At 50.8% G+C, this 22,723-nt stretch overlaps 1 protein-coding gene across 17 annotated transcripts in view; it reads right to left on the bottom strand.

Moving 5' to 3' along the window:
• The window catches only part of L3MBTL1 (L3MBTL histone methyl-lysine binding protein 1), a 43,792-nt gene that overhangs the window by 1,848 nt on the left and 19,221 nt on the right, over nt 1–22,723 (bottom strand). For 3 of the 17 annotated variants that reach the window (XM_086702242.1, XM_086702241.1, XM_086702243.1), the window contains 16 exons: nt 21,598–21,686; nt 20,973–21,077; nt 19,938–20,073; nt 19,495–19,604; nt 18,172–18,323; nt 17,660–17,736; nt 17,005–17,090; nt 16,695–16,805; nt 16,114–16,228; nt 15,173–15,272; nt 14,792–14,989; nt 14,652–14,701; nt 10,373–10,530; nt 9,880–9,942; nt 6,558–6,688; nt 3,924–5,028 (listed from right to left, as the gene is read on the bottom strand). In XM_086702242.1, the coding sequence (XP_086558368.1) occupies nt 4,878–5,028; nt 6,558–6,688; nt 9,880–9,942; nt 10,373–10,530; nt 14,652–14,701; nt 14,792–14,989; nt 15,173–15,272; nt 16,114–16,228; nt 16,695–16,805; nt 17,005–17,090; nt 17,660–17,736; nt 18,172–18,323; nt 19,495–19,604; nt 19,938–20,073; nt 20,973–21,077; nt 21,598–21,686 (1,832 nt within the window). In that variant the 3' untranslated portion in view covers nt 3,924–4,877. Of the gene's footprint in view, nt 1–3,923; nt 6,689–9,879; nt 9,943–10,372; nt 10,531–13,454; nt 13,780–14,651; nt 14,990–15,172; nt 15,273–16,113; nt 16,229–16,694; nt 16,806–17,004; nt 17,091–17,659; nt 17,737–18,171; nt 18,324–19,494; nt 19,605–19,937; nt 20,074–20,972; nt 21,078–21,597; nt 21,687–22,723 lie in introns of those variants that run through there. The other 14 variants (XM_086702247.1, XM_086702246.1, XM_086702250.1 and 11 more) reach the window with 14 other exon arrangements.

Genomic DNA, 22,723 nt, shown 5'->3' with positions numbered 1-22,723 from the left:
AGTATGGATAGACCACATTTTGTCTACCCATCAATCTACCGGTGGACACTTGGGTCCTTTCCACCTCTTGGCTATTGTGAATAATGCTGCAGTGAACAGTGGCACACAAGTTCTCTTTTCAGATCTTTCAGGTGCATACCTGGAATTTCTGAGTAATGTGGTAATTCTATGTCTGGCTTTTTGAGGGACCAAACTCCTCCTCAAGCAGCCAACCTGTTTCCCACAGTGGCTGCACCATTTTACATTCCAGCCAGCAGCTTCTCCACCCTGCCAACAATGATTCTTTTCCATTTTTATGCTGACAGCCATCCTGGTGGGTGTGAAGTGGCAGCTTGTGTGGCTTTGATTGGCATTTCTCTAATGACAAATGATGTGGAGCATCTTATCATGTGTTTATTGGCCATTATGGTAGTCTTTGGAGAGATGTCTAGGCAAGCCTTCTGCCCGTTTTTTATTTGGGTTATTTGTCGTTTTGTTGTTTGGCTTTAGGAGTTCTCTGTACATTCTGGATATTGAACTCTTGTCAGATAGACAATTTACAAGTATTTCCTGCCATTCTATAGGTTGTCTTTTCACTTTCTTGATGAAGTCCTTTGATGCACCAAAGTCTTTCATTTTGATGAACTTCAACTTGTCTGTATTCTCTTTTGTTGCTTGTGCATTTGGTGTCATATCCAGAATTCACCTTCAGTTCCAAAGTCATAAAGATTTGCCTCCATGTTTTATTTTACCTCTACAGTTTTAGCTCTTATATTTAGGTCATTGACCCATTTGGGGTTCATTTTTTTTTTTTTAATTTTTTTTTCAACGTTTTTTTATTTATTTTTGGGACAGAGAGAGACAGAGCATGAACGGGGGAGGGGCAGAGAGAGAGGGAGACACAGAATCGGAAACAGGCTCCAGGCTCTGAGCCATCAGCCCAGAGCCCGACGCGGAGCTCGAACTCACGGACCGCGAGATCGTGACCTGGCTGAAGTCGGACGCTTAACCGACTGCGCCACCCAGGCGCCCCTGGGGTTCATTTTTTTATGTGGTATAAGGTAGGCATCTAACTGCATTTTTTCACAAGTGGAGATCCAGTTGTCTCAGTACCAGTTGATGAAGAGACTGTTCTTCCCCCACTGAATGGAATTCTAATAAAAAATCAACTAGCCATAGATGTATGGGTTAGTTTTTGAACTTTCAATTCTATTCAATTGGTCTTTACGTCTATCCTTATGCCAATATCACAGTTTTGATTATATTGGCAGCAAGTTTTGAATCAGAAGATCTGTGTCCTCCAACTTTGTCCGTTTTCAAGATTGTTTTGGCTTTTGAGATCCTCTTGCTATTCCATATGGATGTGAAGATCAGCTTTTCTATTCCTGAAAAAAGGCCATTGGCATTTCAATAGGTTTTGAGTCTATAGGTTACTTTGGGTAGTGTTCACATGTTAGCAGTATTAAGTCTTCCTACCCATGAACACAGATGTCTTTCCATGAATGTAGGTCTTTTTAAATTTCTTTCAGCAATGGTTTTGTAGCTTTTAGTATATAAACCTTTCACCTCCTTCTTTAAATTTGTTCCTAGGTATTTCATTTATTTAGATGCTGTTGTAAGTAGAGTTTCTTTCCTGTTTTCCTTTTTGTATTGTTTGTTGCAGGGGTATAGAAACACAAGTGATTTTGGCATGTGTTAATCTTATACCCTGTGATTTTGCTTAAATTAGCAGCTATGGCAGATCTCTTGTGGATTTTTTTTATATAAGATCATGTCATCCATGAATAGTTTTACTTATTCCATCCCAATTTGGGTGCCTTTTATTTATTTCTCTTATCTAATTGCTCTGTCTAGAACTTCCAGTATGAAAAGCAGTGGTGAAAAGTGGGCTTCCATGTCTGGTTCCAATCTTAGGGAGAAAGTCTCTTACCATTGAGGAGGATATTAGCTGTGGGGTTTTTTGTAGATGTCTTTTATCATGTTGAGAAACTTCCCCCTCTATTCCTAGCTTTCTGTTTTTCTTGTGAAACAGTGTTGGATTTTGGCAAATACCTTTTCTGCATCAATGGAGATGATTGTGTTTCCTCCCCCCTTCACTCTAGTAATGTGGTGTATACATAGACTGACTTTATTTTGAACTATCCTTGCATTTAAAAAAATGTTTATTTGAAAGAGAAAGAGAGAGAGAGAGAGAGAGAGAGAGAGAGAGAGTGCGTGCGCACACGAGTGGGGGAGGGGCAGACAGAAAGGGAGAGAGAATCCCAAGCAGGCTCCATGCTGTCAACTCAGAGCCTGACTCAGGGCTTGATCTCACAAAGTGTGAGCTGAAATCAGGAGTCGGATGCCTAACGGACAGGGCTACCCAGATGCCCTGAAATGCCTTTGCATTTTGGGGATCTTCCTCTTTTTTGATTTACTCTCTCATTTTAATGGAGCACATCCTCCAGTGGCTTTCTGAGGAAAGGTTCACAGGAGATAAAAGTTTGAAACGTATGTTTGAAAATGCTCTTTCTGCCTTCACATTTGATTGACAGCTCAGGTGGGTACAGAATTCTAGGGTGGAAGTAACTTTCCGTTGGAATTGTGGAAACATTGCTACACTCTCTTGCTTCCAGCATTGTTGTTGAGAGGTCAATGCTATTGATTCATGTTCCTTTGGATGAGACCTGTTTTATTCCCTCTGGAAGCTTTTAAAGCCTTTGTTGTCATTATTCTGATATTTCACAGTAATGTAGCTTAGTGTCATTCCTTTTCACCCACTGTTTCAGGCATTCAGTATAACCTTTCAACTTGGTAACTATAGTCTTGCAACTCTGTGAAATTTCCTTTTAGTAAAAGTTTTTTTTTTTAATATAATTTCTTTGTTCTCTTTTATTGGCATTCCTATAAGTTGTATATTGGACCTCCAGCTAGTCCTTTAATATTATTTCCCGTTTTTCATTTCCTTGTCTTCTTATTCCACTTCCTGGGCAACATCAACTTTATCTTTCAACCCATGTGTCGAATTCTCTCTGCAACCAATTTTAAATTTCCAAAAGTCCTTTCTTGTCTCTTAATGTTTCTTTTCCTTTTACAGCAGCCATGGCTGGTAGAGGACTAGCTTCTACAAGTGGAAGGATCAACTCTTCTACTATAATAGGGAGGAAAGAAGTAAGAATGGAAATGGATGGGAGGAGATTGGCAGATGAAGTGGCAGGAGGGTGGAGGTATTCCTCCTGATGACTTTCATTTTCTCTGTGATATAGATGATGAACACATGTATTGAGACAACAGGGAAGGTAATGGGGCAAGATGTTTGAAGAGTATTAACAGGTAAATCAAAGATAACCCCCACAAAAAACCAACTGTTTCCTGGGCAGCCTTGAGGGTCCACACAGAAGCCAGAGACCATCAGTCAACCATGGCACCAATCCCCTTAGTCAGATAAGCTCTTGGGAAAGGTGTGGAGAAGATGGGCTTTGGACAGTTCCATGGTTGGTACTCTAGCTAAGTAGTCTAGAAGAGCAGCAGGGCAAAGAAATTAAGGATAGTGACAAGAAAGGGGTTGATGTGATCAAACAGGGCATTTCTGCCACTTGCCCACCTGCTCAGTCTCTGGGAAACTTAACAGAGTCTAACCATTCAGCTTGAAATTTCCCCACCTGAAAGTATGATGTTATTTTAAAAACTGGAGGCTTCATTGAATTTTCTGCCCTTGACCATTTTTAAACTGTCAAGGATCAGGCCCTTTCCACACTATTCTTTGGGGGCTCCCATTGTTTACATTTCTCAGTGTAGACAAGTATATCCATTTATCTTTATCCTTTGTTTCCTATCTTTAAAATAGAATAAGGACTCCTAACAACAAAAAGAATACTTTATTCTCTTCAGTGATGGCACTATTGATATACATTTCATGTTTTCTGGATGTTTTACCATGAAAATACAAACAGACTCTGACTATATATCATCCAGATGTTCCAAGTTTATTTATGTTGTTTCAATACACTGACAAAACACCACAGTTTTAACTTCTTCTCTCTCAAGAGTCAAGAGTCATTTTATCTTAAACCAGAGGATTCTCTTAAAGAACACACATGCACGCACACGCACACGCACACACACACACACACACACACACACGGTAAGTACAAAAACAATTCCACCAAAGTGCATGTGAATGAAAGTGCAAACAGGCTTCATTTTCAAACTCTGGGATCATTCTCTCTGCTTCAGAAATTAAACAGAAAGGTCCTCAGCGCCCTAAGCCAGGGCTGGGCAAGGGCTGGTCGCGGCTGCTGGGGCCAAAGTGTAAGCGGTGTCTGCTGCTGGAGAGCAGGGCAGAGGCACATAGCATGGGCACTGGCACCAACCCTCTCCCTTCACTGGGCACCCAGGTCAAGGTGCGATGATCTTGTCTGGGGACAGGACAGGGGTGAAGGGGCAGTAGGGCAGATTTCTTTCCTTCTTTTTATTTTTTTATTTTTTTTTTTTCCCCAAAGAGTCTGACGTTGGTGCAGAAAGTGCCGAGGTCTCAAAGTTCAGAGCCTGGGGGTCCTTTTCTCAAGGCCCTAAGTCCACCTTGCCCTTCCCGTGGGCAAGCACTAGAAGTGTGGTTGGTAGATCCACATGGCAAAGCTGTCCCAGCCCTACTCGCTAGGACAGGTGAGGTCCCGCAGCACAGCTATGAGCACTTGCTGCCTCCTCTTCACACCACAAAGCCAGTGAGTTTCAAAGAGGAGCAAAGCCAAGGAGCTGGTGAGTTTTGCCACCACCCAAGCAACCAAGTCAGAGAGGCTCAGACTCGCTCCTCCTTACTTTTGGCCAAGGGGGCAATGCAACCTCCGTAAACCCGAGTGTCAGCCAGAGGCAGAGACTGCCCACTTTCCTCTCGGGAAGCCTGTGCTCAGAGCTGCCTCTCAGGGCCGAAGGGAAGGAACGTCCGAAGCCAGGTGGGAGTTCAGCTGGGTGGCTGAATGGCTGTGCTGGCAAAGCTGTGTGACCCCATGTAAGAGAGGGTCTCCTACTGGACTGTGGCAGGAAATCAACAGAGCTTTGAGTGTCCCACTTCTGTGGGGAAGATAAAGCTTCATATTTTAACAATAATAGCCCTTGACATTTTCCCAGCATCGAGCCTCATAGCTGCACCTGTCAAACACTCCCAAGGGTGCCCTAGGTGCACACACACCATGTGACTGAGGGAAGCGGCCTGGCTCTGCACCCCACGGGCCGATCGCAGCACCTGGGGTCACAGAAGCGTGGTTTGGTTGCTCCTCACCTCTGTGTAGGGACAGCTCCCGCCGGGCCCTCTGCCTCTGCCCCACCCCGGCTGGCCTGGCAGTGGCTCAGTGGAGGCTAGGCCCCCACTTGGACAGAAAGGTCTAAGTCCCAGAGCCCCAGCAGGCACCTGGCTGGCAGTGCAGGACAGACGGAGGGTGGTACGAAAGGTAGGGGCCACAGAGAATTCAAAGCTAGAGGAATTCGCCTTCCCAAGGCCCAAGTGCAAGTGGGCTTTGTAAGACTCCGCAAAAGCAAGACATTTAAGGGACAGGTCGAATGTGATGTCATGAGGTATGTGTGCTAGACATAGTGGCATATTCCCACAGCCTGAGGCTTGGCAGGTGTGGGGCCCTCACCCCATGGGCAATGTCTTGGCTGAGATGCATGGCTGCAGGGAAGGACGCTATGCCCAGCTTTGGGGACCATCATGCCTGCTGGAGCTTTCCCTCTGGCCAAAGACCCGAGCTTGTCTGACATACCCTTGAGCTGCCTCTTCCCCACACCTGATAGAGGAAGGGTATATGGGGAACATCCATGGAGCCTTGACCTTTTCTGCAGAGGTAAAACAGGCTCTAATCACCTATTCTGCTAGAAACAGGACTTGGCGTGGGCCACTAAAATGCTAGCCGATCCAGAACTGGGCATGCTTACAAAGGCATCTTGGCTTGGAATCCCCCACTTGTGGGTAAAAGGGAGAAAGGCAGCCAGAAACTCCCAGTGGGCCTATGAAAACATGCTTCTGAGGCTCACCCATCCAAGAGGGAAGAGCCAGTGGTCTGGGTGGGTGATGGCATGGGCCCTGCCCCGGAAAACCAGACAGCAGAGTGAGTAAAGATGTGTGTGGCAGGGTCACTTCTGGGTAGGAGCCAAGGAAAGAAAAGCATGGAGAGATGCCAAAGAGAAATGAGCCTCTGACGGGAGGCCTCCCATTCTACCAGATTGTCCTTAACGGCTAAGAAAAAGACCCTTTGGTGATAAAACAAGTCAGCTGGAGGTGTGGGGCTGCCATAGGCAGGGCACCTCCAATCTGCTCCATTGGTAACGCTCCTCCAGCCCGGTCACACTTTCACTGGTGTGCCTGGTGGCAGATGAGCCCCAGGACGCGGGAGCCAGGACTCCAAATTCCCCAGGGCTCCTCTGCTCCCACGTACCTTGTAGGAAGCAGCCCCGGAGAGAAGGAGGACCCCTGGTAAGATGTAGAGGGTGTTGGGAGTAGAGAGGGGGGGCGGGATATGAGGAACTCAAGTCAGGAAGGAAGCATCAGCTGCAGAGGGAGGCCCAGCTCAGGCTGGAGGAGAGCCCAGCCCTGAGCCACTCACTTTAAGGTGTCATCGGCGTTTTTGAACATGAGAATGGCGTTATAGATCTTCAAGGCTGGGCCCAGCTTGACGCTCATGATCTTCACAATGTCCGCCTGTGTCAGCAAAAGGAAGGCCTCGCCGTCAATCATCTGAGGGGTTGGGGGAGGGAGGTGGAAGGAAAGTGGGGAGAAGGTGGAGAGGGCCGCGGGGAAGGCAAGGCGTGAAGGAGAGGTGGGGTATCCATGGGGAGTGGGGAAGGGAGAAAGAGAATAGGGAGTAAAGGATATATGGGAGGAGGGACGGAGGACAGAGACGGGAAGAGGAAGGAAAAGGAGAAAGGAGAAGGGAAGGAGAAAGGAAAAAAGGAAGACAGCAATGGGGACAGAGAAGGAAAGAGAGATATCCACTGGTTTCCCCATGTTCACACACATACACTTTCTCTTTCTTTCTGTTGACTGGTCTGATTTCAATGTGTGTTTGCATAATATCTTCTCAGTCGTCACTGACAGTGGCCTCAAAACACTGGCTGCTTGCGGTCCCCCCATAAACCCACTGGTGAGTGTTAGTGCTGCTGACAGTAAACAGGCAGACACTGTGAGCGTGTCTGGGTGATGCAGTTATGAGGTACACAGTATTACCTATGAGCTATTATTCTTAAGAGGGGGGTTAGGAAGGCAGAGAGGAAGGGAGGTGATTTAATCTGAATCTGGGCAGACTTTCCTTAGGGCCGTCAGTGCCAACTGCCAGACTGGACAGGCTGACTACCCATAAGACCATCTGTCTGCTTTGCTCTCTAACTTCTCACTCATGAAATATCCCTCTCATGACTGGTCTGTGTCCCGGCTGGAGAGATTCTTGACCCGTGTGTCTGAATGCATCAGTCCAGCCAGACAAAGGCCACTCCCTGGAGTATGCGCCTCCTTGGGGAAGCTGATGCCGTGGACCAGGTCCTGGAAAAGATCATCCTCAGCCCTAACAAAGGTCCTGCTCCCCACTGAGACTCCATTTGTTGCTGGCAGTCCACCCTTTGCCCCCTTTGGCCATTGCTTTTGTATCACAGACCATGCTGAACTGAGAGATGAGGTAGATGCCCTGGGGAGAGAGATGAGGACCAAATTCTTGTGTGGTTCTGTGGCTAGCTGAACACATGCACTCAGAGAGCACTTAAGACTCTTGTCACCAAAGGAAGACCTCTGCAGGGTACCACATGGTTCTACTTCATTAAACACGTGTGGTGAAGGTGTGACTTAAAACACAGAAGGCTTAGTTATCAAACGACAAGTTGTATGAGACTGGAAAGGCTCATTAATATCAGAGATGACAGAATCAAGATTTAAAACAATGAGACTATGAAACCAACAAAATAACATTTAATAGGGATAAATGTAAAGTTTTACATTAGGTTAATTAAAAAAAAAAAAAAACCCAGTGGTACAAGTAACAAAGTGGAAGATGTGGTTAGACTACAATGGATAATTGATATAAAAGGCACCTGGGGACTTTCATGACCTCCAAACTGGTCTGATATGGCTGTAACAAAGCTCATGCAAACTTAAATGTTACTAAAATATATATATATATATACACATACATATGTATATATATATATATATATATAGTTCATATCTAGGGGAAAAGAAAACCACCCAAATATCCATTAACAGGAGAACTGTGGGCTACTCATAAAATGGAGCACTACTCAGCAATAAAAATGAACAAACCACCAGTATACACAATAACACGGATGGACCTCGAAAACATTACACTGAGTGAAAAGAGACAGACACCAAAGAATAGAAGCTGGACCCATTTATAAGAAGTTCAAGAACAGGTAACACTAACCTATGGTGCTAAAGATTACAACAGTGGTTGCCCATGAGGGCGGAGACTGACAAAGGGGTCATGAAAGAACGTTCTGGTATGATGGAAATGTTTTATATCTTGACTGAAGTACTGGGTTCCAGGTGTACACATTTCACAACACTTGTGGAATTGTACTTTTAAGATGCATGCATTTTCGTTCCATGTACATTTTTATCTCCATTAAAAAACAATGTAGGTATCAGTTTGTCAGTTATAACAAGTGCACCACTCTGAGTGGAGGTGATAACTGGGGAGGCTGTGCACATGTCAGGGATGGGGGTATATGGAAAATCTCTGTACGTTTCTCTCAATTTTGCTGTGAACCTAAAACTGCTCTATAAAATCCTTTTACACATAAAATCAAAAAACATCTAGGAGGGGGCAGAACACAGCCAGTGTGTTCTGTGCTGGTCACAAGGCATCTGAAACCAGGGTACAGCTGTGGACACATATGTGACAGTAAGATCACCAGCCTATGAGGCCACACCCCACATGGGGAGGAGTCTGGGGGCTCCACCACACAAGGACACTATGAAGAAACGGTTGACTGTGTTGGGTCTGGATAAAGAGAAGCTTCTAGGGGAAGAGGAGCAGACTTCTTTCTTCTGGGCACCTGACCTGGAGGGGCCGAGACTACATGCTGCTGGGTGAAGGGGGATGCATGTGTTCTTTGGAAAGAAGATCTAAACAAACTCCAAAGTCCCTTCTAGTTTCAAATTGTGTAAACTAGGAGAGTCACAGTAAAGATCTTTATTTAAGGACAACTATTAAAAGTCAGAACCACCATTGAGCCCCCACTGTATCAGGCACTCTTGTATAGTGATAGGATTTATATACTATTCTACAGCATGGTGGTGATATAGTTATACTAGACAGTCTGGTACAACGATCCGTTCACCATTTCCAACGCTCACAATGGCCCTGCAAGATTGTCGTTATACCTGCTCTACTTCCATCTTATAGATAAGAAGATGCGGACTCAGAGACAATAAAGAGCCCAAACCAGCAGAACTGGGATTCGCATCTACACTGTCTGCAAAGCTAGGGTTCTTTTATGTACAACTCATGGCTTCTTATCCTTGGTAAGCTTTTGGGTCTCGGTTTTAAGTATGTGTTAGGATCCTTGAAGTAAAAGGCAATACCTGTGCCATTCAAGACACACTTTAACTTACTGTCCCTGGTGAAGCCTAGGTTTGGAAAACAAGCTGGGCAGAGAGCAGAGAGGAGTGAATGGAGCCCTGTCTCCAGGAGGCATTTTCCTTCCTGAGGACGCTCTGAACACAGCGGGTTCACAAGCTGGGCCACGGCCTATACCCGATTTTTCCTAGAGGCATGGGCCACTGTGACCAGTCTCCCACAGGCCGGACAACAGAGGGCCCTCCCTAGCAGAGGGGGCAGTGCTGGTGAGGCCACCTGCTCCCTGCCGTCTCACTGAGTGACCCTTCTGTCCCCGCTCTGCACTTGTACCTCACCTCACCTCATCTTTGAAGAGTCGTGCCTGGTCCTCACAGCCAGTCAGGGTCTGAACGAAGCTGAAGACCTTGGAAACCAAAGAAGACGTGTTGCCAAGGGGCTGGGGGGGAGGGGGGAGGGGAGAGGCGGGCCCAGGTGGACTTGGTGCTCTCTGGGCTTCGACAGTGTTGCTTCTTCTTGTCAGCCCAAGAGGATCCTTGTGTCTCTGGTGCTGGGTGAGCAAGGAGAGGCCCAGGGGAAGCCGTCTCTCCTGCTGGACTCCACGTGAACCAGCAGCACGTCCCTCTCCCCACCCACCGGGGTAGGCCTGCTGGCCCACGTCTCGGCCCCTGCCAGGCACCAGGAGGGGCTGTGGACGGGAGGGATGAGCGGGAGGTAGTGTCAGGTGCAGTGCCTGCTCTGCCTGACAAGGGCCTTTCCTGAACCCTCCTTCCAGGGTGTGGTGTGGTGACAGCACCAAGTGGGGAAGAGGAGTGGGGAGGGGTCCTCGCTCTCACCTCGTCAATGGTCCACTTGGCAACTGCTGAGGCCGAGATGCCTGCCACTCCCGGCAGGAGCTTGCAGTGCTGCTCCCAGCACACCGACAGCGAGCGGTCAGGGCGGGCCGACAGGGCTGACGTGAAGAGGGACTGGTGCATGGCGTCGGGAGCTAGTGCTGAAGGCAGAGGCAGAGGCTGGCAGGCTGGCGCTGAGGACTAAGCTGGTCCCTGAGGCCCACTCCTACCCATGCCCCTAGGGAGGACCAGGGCCTCCTGAGAGTCTTGCACAGCCAACAGGGAGATCTGACTCCTCAGCCACTGCCCATTCCTCCTGGTGAAGCGAGCGCCTCGCGTTACAGACTCTCAGGAGTCGGCTGTTAGGACCCGCCCAGCCCTCTCTCTCCGGGGCCCCGGCAAGGAGGTGCTGTAGCACCCCTGACTGTTCTCTAGATACCTTGTAGCAGGATGGCCTCCAACATCCGAGAAGCTCAGCCCTGACAGCAGAAGCCTGTTCTGTTTGCCCTCTTTTCCTGCCTGACTCTGGCGGAGTCAGGGTGCTTCTGTCTGAGAACCCAGCCGCAAGCATCTGCCACTGCCTCCAGCTCCATTCTTCCCCCCACCCACTCCCCAGCCTGTTCCGGCACCTAGAAGGTGATCCCTGACCTGCTCACCAACTCCACCCTGCCTGTCACCCTGCTTTCTGACCTGCTCCTGTAGTCCTGGCTCTTGGCCTCCTGCCTCAGCTGCTGTATGATCTCATGACTGACGCTGTTTGGCCTCCTCCTTGACCAGGCCTGGAGCTCACCTGCCTGGACTTCGTCTACTCTTGGAGGCTCGGACACACCTGGCCCCCGCCTACCTTACCAGCCTCGACTGGCCTTGGGCCATGTGGCCACTGTCCCATGGGGCTTGCCCTGCCTCTCTCTGCCCACAGTCCAAGAGAGCTGCCTCCCTCCTGTTCACTGAGCTTTTAGTTCTAGACACACGGCTGCAGCTTGCCATTGCCGCCTCCCCAGGGGCCCTCCCCCAGCTCATCACAGACCGGCTTTCCCCGCCCCTTTGGCCCTTAGCTTCAGCCTTTCACCCTGACTCCTCTGCACCTCCAGTCACTCTTGGAGCCTCTGGGATCCTGTCACCAGCCCCACGGGCTGCTCTGTAGCTCGGCCTGCCTGCCTGCCTGCTGCCATGTCTGCTTATCAGACCCAAGCTCTGGGCCACACTCCACAAACAGCCCAGCCTTCCGCACCGTGAAGGACCTGCTGCTCCCCTGGCTCCACCTGCTCTCAGCACTTGCCTGCAGCACAGCCGGGATCTCTCCTGACAGTTACCACCACAAACACTTCATCTGCCCGGCCACAGCCTTGGCCTCCTGTTTCAAGTCCTCTTTCTGGTTCTCCAGGAACCAGGTGAGGGACAAGGCTGAGAGGCTGTAGGGAGCTTTGCTCCTAATCCTTCTTCCCTGGAGCCCAGGATGGGAACTTTCACAGGCAGTCAGGGTGTCTTATCTAACTGCAAGCCTTCTAGGGGCAGGTTCTTCTGTTTTTTTTGGCTTATAAACAGCAGAAATTTACTCCTCACAGTTCTGGAGGCTGGTTAGTCCAAGATCAAGGCACCAGCAGATACACTATACGGTGAAGGCCCAACCCTGGTTAACAGATGGCCGACTTTTCACTGTGTTGCCATATGGTGGAAGGAACAAGGGAAGGCTCTGGGGTCTCTTTTATAAGGGCACTAGCCGCATTTCTGAGGGCTCCACCCTCTTGGCCTGATCATTTCCTAGGCCCCACCTCCAAATATCATCACATTGGGGATTAGGTTTCAACATATGACTTTGTTGGGCGGACACAAACATTCATTCTATAGCATGATGATGATGATGATGATGATGATGAGGTAAGCCCTTCCTTGCCCTCTCTGGGCCACAGCCTCAGTCTCTGGAAAGATTTAGCTTCCCAAGTTCTCGGGATACTTTTGGAATGAACGCACAGGCACATGCCCTCTGGTGGCCAGAGCCAGACCCTGGAGGGGAAGCTGGCCAGATGTCCCCTGGGTGGGTAGAAGAGGTGCCCACTGCAGTCCCATCCTCAGAAGTCCTAACTCCGAGGGCCTGAAGGCTGGCCAAGCCCCTTCTCACTCAAGCCTTAAGCTGCAGGAAGTGCCGTCTGTTTCCACCAGGAGGAGACAGCATGGAATGGCAGCAAGAAGAGGTGAGCCAATAGACAAGGCTAATAATACCAGTACATAATTGTGCTAAGCCCTTTACCTGACCTTCTCTAAATGAGAAGCCTCCTACCAGCTTTTGAGGTGGGCATATTTTCAGCATTGCACAGATAAGCAAGCTGAGGCTCAGACAGGGGGTCCCTCCCCAAGGTCTCACAGCCCATAAATGGCTGCCCAAGTCCAGGGCTGTGCTCTTAACCACCATGCTACAGATCATCTGGGTTGCAGAGACTGTTCCTGAAGAACCGGAACACCTTAAGTCCTGCCCAGAAACTGCAATGAGCCAGGCTATCTCTCATGGTCTCTTCTAGCCTTAACACGGTGTGCATTCAACTCAAATAAGGCATGATCCCTAGAGCTCCTGCCGTGTATCAGGCTCTGTGCTGAATTAAAACAAAAAAAGTTTTTTAATGTTTGTTTATTTTTGAGAGACAGAGTGTGAGCGGGGGAGGGGCAGAGAGAGAGGGAGACACAGAATCTGAAGCAGGCTCCAGGCTGTCAGCACAGAGCCTGACATGGGGCTTGAACCCACGAACTGCAAGATCATGACCTGAGTCGAAGTTGGACGCTTAAGTGACTGAACCACCAGGCACCCCAGGCCCTGTCCTGAAGATGTAAGATGAATTTGTCACCCAACGGAAGGCTCAGTCACCTTGTCCCTCCCTTTGGAGCATGTTATGGGCTTAACCGTATTCCCCCAAATGCATATGTTGAAGCCCAACCCCCAGTACCTCTGAATGGGGCTGTGCAGTTAACCCTGAATAATGTGGGGGTTAGGGGCACCAACACCGCACGCAGTCAAAAATCCATGTGCAACTTTGACTCCCCCAAAACTTTACTACTAATAGCCTACAGCTGACTAGAAGCCTTACCAATGACATAAACGGTCAATTAACATATATTTTGTATGTCATATGTATTATATACTGTATTCTTACAACGAAGGTAGCTAGAGAAAAGAAAACATTATTCAGAAAATCATGAAAAACTACTTTTACAGGACTGTGTGCAGTTCAAGTCGCTGTTGTTCAAGGGCCAACTGTATTTGGAGATGGGTCTTTAAACAGGTGATTAAGTTAAAACAAGGCTGTTAGGGTGGGCTCTTCTCCAATCGGGGGTCCTTGAACACATGTAGAGAGACACTGGGAGGACACACGCATACAGGGCAGACCACGTGAGGACACACTCAGCAAGAGAGCGGCCACCTGCAAGCCAAGGAGCAAGGTCTCAGGAGAAACTAGCAGATACCTGATCTTGGACCTTTAGCCTCTGTAAGTTGAGAAAATAAATTTCTGTTGTGTAAGCTACCGAGTCTGTGACACTTGGTTGTGGCACCCAAGCTAAGGCGAAGGAGACCGAGAGGTGGACGGACATCTGGGTTAGGTGCTTCTTGCCTGTTACGCCAGCAGCACAGAGCAGGAGTCAGCTCTGAGTTTGAATGCCAGCTCTGCCCCTTATGAGCCGAATGACCTTGGGCAAGTGGCTTCAGCCTCTGAGCCTCCTCCTGTTCCTCTTCTCTCAGAAGAAGAGAATGCCGTCCACATTACAGGATGCCTGAGAGGGTCAGTGACAGTATACGTATGGCACCTGCAACAGTGCGTGGCCCGTAGTAGGGGCTCAGTAAACAGTACTGGTAACTACTATTATTTCAGGTACTTGACACTTGAAAGTATTACTCATGTCTTCAAATGAGACTGAGACTCAGAGATATGAAGCGATTTGCTTAAGGTCACACAGCTAGAAAGTGAACGCCATGGCCTCCCTCCCAGGAGGCCTAGAATCAAGGGGAACGGGGCTGGGGGGCATCCTCCTGCTGCACAGTGGAGAACCAGAGGCCCAAAGAGGCTCAGAGTCCCTTCTGCAGACCCACAGCAAGGCCATGGGAGAAGCGGGACTGGAACCCATGGTCACCCGTGTTCTTGCCGCTGCTCTATGCTCTGCAAGTGCCTGAGAGGAAGAGGAGGCCTCCCTTCCAGTTGCCCCCTCTAGGTCCCCCTAGTGACTCATCCCACCAATTACTAAGCACTCACTGTGAACACCTTGTGGAGGGCATGGGAATAGATGACCCAGGACTTACTTGGGAAATCTTCTTGCGGGATCTTCCGATACTTTGGAGGGCGTCCAATCCTGGAGAGAGAGGGACCGGGTCCGTGGCAGGGAATCAGTGCCTGGCCTGGCCCAAGAGGACACGAGGCCCTGCACCCTTGCCCTCCGCACCGGCCATGATGGCGAGGCTTCTTCCTTAGGGAGAAGCCTGAGAGGTTCCTCTTACGGGCCGAGGCCTCCGTGTCGGACAGCTCCGCCTTCAGCCGATTCTGGTTCCTCTCGGCCAGTGGGCAGCCTGAGAGGCAATGGTGAGCTGTGAACTTGCCTGTGACGTGACCAGAACCATCACAACCAGGAGTGGGGCACTTCCTGGGGAAGCGAAGAAGAAGGTGGCATAAGCTGGGTTGAATATGCTTGTTCCCACTGAGCCCTTCCCAACTCTGGCCCCACTGGGCGAGTGTCCTGGTGAATCCCAATTGGCTGCGCACAGCAGGTTCAAAGAGCCCCTCTCTGAACAAGGCCTGGGGGTCTCAGCAGGGGCCCTTCACTCACCGGTGGTGAAAGTTGTACTTGGAGGTCCTGGTGTGTGGCAGGCTCCGATAGCTGAGAGGGGGACAGCCCCCAGGGGAGGCAGAGCTGGGTTCTCTGGGTCCTGGGGCAGCAGGAAGAAAAGAGTCAGGACAACGTCCTTGGCGGGGGTGGTGGTGTGAGATGAGGGGATGGAGGGCAGGGAAGGAACAGTTTCTAGGGGGAAGGTTAGAAGTAGGAGCAAGTTCCTCAGCTACAGGGGCCCTAACCTAGACTGTGACATCATTTCCTGCTACTGGGTATCTGCCCCTCTTTGGAGAATGAGGGCTTGGCTCTCATACACTCTCTTCAAACCTCAGGCCATGATCTCTGCCCCTGAGAGAAGGAAAACCCTCTGGGAGAAGATCAACTCAGAGCTGGTGTAGGCACAGCTGTACCTGAGAAGCTGCATCAGATAGGTTCATGTTATTCTGTTTCCCTGTTTCATTCTCAAGGCGTTAGTAACTTTCTTTAGGCCCTACTCAGATTTGGAGAATAACTGAGAAGGATCAATACCCGACGTCTCTTGGAACTGAGTGGTGCAGTGACCTGACCTCCAACCCTACCTGCAGAGATCAGGATTTTATTTAAAGAAACCTGGTTTCCTCAGCAAACATAACGTCTGCTCTGTGTGGCTCTGGTGGATGCTGAGAGAACTCCCTGGGTGCATAACTCCTTCCTAGGTACATGCTCCCAAGCGAGCTCGCCCTGCACATCTCAGTACCCTAAACCCAACAATGGCTCATTGTGGCAGAGACCACTGAGGCAGGGGAAATGCGGGATTCCAGAGCTCACTGTAGGCACTAGGGTTCACGTGTGCACAGTCAGAATCCCCTGGGCAAGCTGCAGGAAGGGGACTGTCAGAGCTTGTGGGGTTGAGGTGGACATCAGTAGGAGAAGGGTCAGAAGGTCCGAAAGGTACACACGGAGAGGAGGCTGCAGAGGATGCCCTGTCTTGGAGCACCAGCCCGCAGGGTGGATGTCAGGATGGTCGGCGTCAATCCAGAAGTCATAGGCGTGACTCCAGCCATCAAAGTGGAGCTGGGGAGGAAAGGCCCTTGGAGGTCAGGTATTCCTCATGGAGCCCAGCTCAGCCAGGAGGACCTCCAGGCTCCAGGAGGCTCTCCACGTCCTTGGGGCCTGTCAGAAGCAAGATCCTGGATTGGAAGAACCAAGGCACCAACCTCACCAGAATCCACCTCCACCACCACTTTTTCCAAGGGCTTTACTCATTAAGTTACTGGCATCTCCCATCAATCCACACACAGGAAAAGGATCATTAGGCCCACTTTATAGGCTCAGAGAGGGGAAATGACTTGCCCAAGCTTACTCTGGATGAGGCTAAAGTTTGACCCCAGATCTTCGACCTCGAATGTAGAGCTCCCTTCCCACAACCTGTGGCCTCCCTTATGTCTGACTCATGCCACGCCCTTGACCTCTAACCAGTCCACAGAATTCCTGCCCAAAAAGCCTGTCCACTCCCCTGGCCTGAGGGGCCCGGAGCCACCTTTATCCGATGGTCCTCCACATCCTCCACGCTGGCCACACGAATCAGGGCTGGGTTCCTGCGGTCCACGGCCTCCAGCTTCATGTTGACCAGGAAGCTGTGTGGGGGTCGCTGCAGGGGGACAGCAGCCTTCAGGCCAAGGCCTAGCTCAGTAGAGCTGAGGCCCCAAGAAAGGAGCCCAACTGCTGTGACTTAGAAATTGTGGCCTGCCAAAGGGGGAGCACTCCACTTGGCCTCCATTCCATGTGGCTGGCCAAGTGCTCCATGCCTTCCCAGAGGTCAGCTCTGGGGGCAGAGAAAGCTGACTCACCACCTTGAAGGCCCAGGTAGGCACAGCAGAGGCCCCGGTTTCTTCCAGATATTTCTCCCAACAGAAGCTGTCAGGGTCTGGGTAGTCTAGAGGAGAGGATGAGAGCAATGTCTAGGCACTGTGGCACACTAGGGAAGTTCTCTCTCCCCAAACAGGACCCGGAGAACAGACAGGGTACAATCCCCCCAACACCACCAGAGCCAGCTGCTGGCAGGGGCTCCTGAGGCAGAAGGGTGCTAGCCGGAACCAAGCATATCACCAAGCAGTTCACAGGGCTGTCTGGGAACGCTGGCCCCCCCTTCCCCCTTCTTGGTCCTGCTGCTCCAGCTCAAGCCCAGCCCCGTCTGAACCTCTCCTGTGTGTGCATCAGAGTAATACTCTGAAAGGAAAGGACACACTTTCTCTGCTCTGGATTCCTGCTCCCTTGCTGAGGGGGGTCGTCTAACTTTCTTCCTTTAAACCTCAACAGGTCAGGGGTTGACAGGTCTCTCCTTAAATCAAAGGTTTCTCAACTCCCAAGCAAAGACGATGAGGCTCCAGGATACATCTGTCCCCTCACCCAGACCCTAAAGACCCAGCTACTGAGGTAAGGGATCAGGAGGAGGGCTGTGGGGTCAGGCCTGGAAAGGGGCATTTGCTCAGGCTGCAGGGTCACCTTGTGGAGGGGTGAGGGGCTTTCCTTGCTTCTGGCACCAGCCCACTGGGTGGATGTAGGGGCTGCTGGGATCACACCTGAAACCAAGAATACTTCACTGTCCCAAGTGACACTTTGAGGCCTATGACAGCACAGCTCCAGCACCCAACCTCATTCTACTGCTTAGTGAGAGCTACACAGACGGCTGATGAAGTCAGAAAACTGTAGCATTAACTACAAACTCTAAGACTACCATAACGTATAAGGGAAAATCATGAATCACAGGTTTGCTCATCCTAACCTTGGTATTTTTAGGATGAAACATTTAATTTTGCATTGTATTTCTTATGATATAGATCAAAGCCACAGGACAGTCCGTGATGCCCCAGAGCAAATATCAATGTCAGGACCAGGTTGGGGTTACATGGTGCCTGAGGTCTGAAAGTATTGCCTCCTGCCCCCACCATCCCCTCACCACCACCACCCCCCGCCCCCCTCCACCGACCCCAGCCAAGTCTGGGCCCTCCCACTACCAGTAGTCGTAAGTATCATCCCAGTTGTCAAAGTGCACCAAGAAGCGGCTGTCCACCACGTCGGTCACACTGGCCACACAGACAAGGGAAGGGTTCATGCGGTCAACAGCTTCCAGCTTCATGCCCACCTGGAAGCCCAGGGGTGGGGGACTCTGTGGGCAAGAAGAGAGGCTGCCATAACAGGCTGGCTAGCACTAACCCAGAACCCACTGGCAAAGGAAGGAGTAGGTTTTCCAGGAGTTATGCCTGGGGTGGGGTAGGGTAGGGGGCACGGGAGAAACAGGCTGAGAAAGAGGGTCCTTCCAGGGCAGAATCATAACCCCAACCCCGAGCCACTTGGGAACTTGTGGCCTCCAAGGAAGGAAGCCTCACTGTGGTGGAAGATGAGAGACAGGCAGAAAGCCACGCATTCACCCAGAGAGTCTGTCTGGTTGAGTCTAAGCCTCTCCTACACAGACCAGCCTGGCCTAGCTTGCATTGAGGTGGCTGGGTCACTAGTGGGTGCTGGGAGGGAGAAGCTATCGTGAGGCAGGGAGAGGGGAGGAAGAGCATCCATTGGGCGTAAGCTTCAAAAGTCATCACCTCCCTTGACCTTTGCAACAACCCTGTGGAGGTAAGTATTATCATCTCCATTTTATAGATTACATAATTTGTGCAGGAACACAGTGCTAGTCAATGGTGGGACCGGGATTTAAACAGTTTGACTTAAAAGTCTGCATTCCCTTTCATAATAGCAGGTAGAACCCCACCAGTCACCTGGGAACCTGTAGGTATGGTCTGTGGGGCCAGACCCGGGCGGGAGAGTAACTGCCTGAATGGCATGGTGGACGCCCTGACCCCTGGGGACCCTGCACTCTTGACCTGGTAACAATTTTAATGCGGGTTCCCTAAATCTTGCGGACTTCTGGCTGGAGATTAGGAGCTACTTCGACTGCTGGATACAGTTGCCAGCTGCCTTGAACAGAGAAAAAGACAAGGAGTGAACGTTGGGACTAAATGGGATAGTCGTGGTGTTGGTCAAAAGGAAGGAAAAAGCAAGCTCCCAGAACAGAGGCTTGGACCTTACCCCCAGGTCTGCAGAGCAAAGCGATGCAAGAAATAAGGACAGTGGCATCCCAGTGCCCAGGCTGAGATGGTGGGTGCCCGGAGGACAGGGTTTCTGCGGTAGGGAGGAGGGGAAACTGGGCAGACCCCATAACCAGGTCTCCCTCTGGCCCTCGGCCTGCCCAGAGCGCCCCTCCCATTTGGTGTGAGCTGAGAGCACTGGTAGATGAGCTCTCTTCTGCTGGGATTCTGTCCCAGAGGGTGGGAATACGCTCTCACTTGCTCGGGGCCACTCACGTGGCTCTGGTTCACAAACAGGTGCTTGGGGGCGGCCTGAGCTCTTGTGCTGCGCAGGTACTGGCTCCAGCTGAACTCCTCCTCCTTGTAACCTAGGCCCCTCAGGCGGGGAAGAACAGAGTGCCGTGCAGACAGAGGCTGGGCCATCACGAGGACATCCCGCGCTGAAGCAGCAGAATCAGGAAAGCCCAAGGACCTCCCAACCCTCAGGAACCTGCCCAGGGAGACCCTGCTGAGGTGGGACATGACCTGGGTCGTCACTCCAAGGGCAAGGGCAAAGCAGAAGCCCTGGGGCCTAGTCACAGCAGGATGAGATTAAAAGAGGCTAGTGGTGGAACGGGGAACAGGGGAGAAGGTCCCACAGGGAAGAACCAATGGGTCTGAGGGCTCACTGCCTCACTGTGACCAACCTGGCTAGGCCTTACCTTTGGGGGGCTGCAGTTTGTGCCCAGTCTTCTCAAACCAGCCAGCGGGGTGAATGTCAGGGGAGTTGGCATTGATCCAGAAGTCATGGCACTCGGAATACCCATCGAAGTGTAGACGTAGGCGGTAGCCACACACCTAGCCCCATGAGGGGGAATCACAGGGACTCTGATGCCAGCAGACTCCCACTCCCTCTCCCTCACCTCTCCTGGCACAGCCTGGTGGTCTCAAGGGTCTCGAACGCTAGCAAGGTCCCCAGCCCACCACTCTTCCCCCATCCTGAACCTTGCCCCACACTCTCCCATCCTGCATTGAGGACAGATCATGTACTCATGAGCCGAGTCTGCATGTGAGACAGGCAGAGTCTAGGACATCCTCCTGCCCTTTTGAGTCCTGGACAGAACAGCAAGGGCACCTACCGAGGCTCAGGCCTGTTCAGAGGGCCCCTGATGACCCTTCCTTCTGCTACCGTCTCTCACTGCTCCCCCCTCACACTGCTGTGACCTCACTAAGCTGATGGCAGCTCCTTGAACTTGGCTCCCTGTTCTATGCCCATGACTTTTGCTTCTTCTGCCTGGAACACCTACTCACTCACAATTTATCCCTCAATGCTTGGCAGGAGGCCTTTCCTCTATGAAGCTCCTCTTGCCCCCTTGGGGCTGCCCTGCTCACATCTGCTGCCCCGTGTGGTAAGCTGCTGATGTGTTTATCTGGCTGATTCCCACACAAGTGTGAGCTCCCAGAGGACGAGATCATGGTTGGACTCATGCCAACACCTCTGCCCTCGGGATCCCTCCTCCTCAGGCTCCCCCAGCACTGCAGGATGCACCATTCAGTAACGTCTCCACGCCCAATATTTAGGTTTTGTTCCTATTTTAGCTTTCGGTGGGTTCCACCATAACCCCCTAAAGACTGGGTGCTTTCTGAGGGCAGGGCAGTGTCTCCGTCATCTGAGTCAGGACCTCCATGTCCCTAGCAGTCCCCATCAGGCTACCCAGAGAGACATCACCAGAAAATGGGAGCAAGTCTCAGCTCACCTCAGCCACTGTGAGGATGAAGTACATGGACGGGTGTTGAGGGTCGATGCCTTCCAACTTCATGCCCAGTCTGAAGCCATTCTTATTATGAGTGACCGCCTGGTACTGTCAACGCACAGATTGGAGAGGACCCAGCCTCCATCCAGCCTTAGCCTTGCCTAGTGGGCTTGGGGTGAAGGAGCTGCCTTTAGACCCCACCCGCCTGGTATTACCAAAGTGTTAGCTTATTTGGGAATCTTTAGTACAGGGATCCACAGCAGGACACACTAGCTCCCAGGTCCTCTCAAAAATGTGGGCTAAGTCAGGGCTAGATTTAAGGGCTTGCTCTTACCCAAGTCATAGAGAGATCCGCATACAAGAACTGAGCAGAAGGTACCAGGATTCAAAAGTCCACAGGTCCAGTGATGGGTGAGCCAGGGTCCCACCTCTCTACTTCCTCCTATCCTGGGCGCCTCTCAAGAGTGAGCCCTTCTCTACTCTGGGACCCTAACCAGCCTCTCCCCCTTCCATTCTACCAGTCTTTTGAGGGATATCAGACACACAGAACACCAGAAGGTCTGAGGTTGGTGGTGAGTTCCTGGACTGGGTATGCAAGCTCTTCCTAGGTAGAAATTGCCTGACTCACGTCCTGGAAGAGGCTGACAGGGGCGGTGACAGCCTTCTGCTCCTCCAGGTAGGGCTCCCACGACCAGCCTTCCTTCTTCTCCCCTGATGCTGTGGACAGGAGACAGACAGACTTAACCTCTGGACTGCTCCCGATAGATTCTTCTCCTGAGTTTCCCCTGACTCATCTCTACCTTACCTCCAAAACAAACCTTTGTCTATGATCACATGCTGCCCTCTGGGCCCTCCCAGCCATGCCAGCACCAGACAGCAGGGGTTCAGACTTCAGGGGAGACTCAGTCTCAGGCGGGGCTGCACCAGATTCTGTCTGCCCCACCCTCATCCCCAGACCACCGTTAGCAAAAGTACTTTGTATTATTTAGCAATTAAATTGAGGTCCCACAGAGGGACTCAGTTTTCTGACAAAGCCCAGTGACAAGTCCTGAGCCAGAGGAATTCATCACAGTGCCACCTAAGCTCACAGGGATAGAAGAGGAAAAAGAGAAATGAGACAGAAACCATGGAAGGAGGAAGAAACGGAGGAGCAAGGTCACACAGAAATGAGAAACTCTCTTTTTTCGAATCTTCTTCCTCTAAACACACACAGGTACACACAGATACACAAGTATGTTATATGTGTGCTTAGTATGCCCACAGAGTACAGACTGATTCCATGGCCCTCCTTGACATACACATGCCATGTGTGTACGCACCTGTGTGCGTGCACGCGCGCGCGCGCGCACACACACACACACACACACACACACACACACACACACACACACTGTGGTTAGGAATATCCAGAGGAGATCCCTCCTGGGGAGAGGGAGAGAAATTTCCCTATGGGACCTTCAGGTTAGTGTAAGATGGAGACCAGGCCTACAGAACAGAGAGAAACATCCTTTAAAGACTAGAATAGGTGGCAATATGTAAGGTAGGCTCACAAGGTCAGCCTGAGCTGCCTTTAGCTGAAGGCTACAGATAATGAAAGAGGCAAAAACCTGCAAAAATCAATTCATATCCCTTGGGTAAATAGCTCCAGCTTCTTCTAGAAACTTCACTGACTCAATTTTGTCATCTAAGATACGCAGACAACTTCATCTACCACAGGGAGTCATTTGCAGAAGTAAATGAAATGCTGTGAGTAA

The sequence above is a fragment of the Puma concolor genome, chromosome A3 (assembly GCF_028749965.1).
Source record: "Puma concolor isolate L17-30 chromosome A3, mPumCon1.1.hap2, whole genome shotgun sequence".
Classification (NCBI taxonomy): Eukaryota; Metazoa; Chordata; class Mammalia; order Carnivora; family Felidae; genus Puma; species Puma concolor.
The sequence above is the reverse complement of the archived record's forward strand: the minus strand, read 5'-3'. Positions and strand labels throughout refer to the sequence as shown.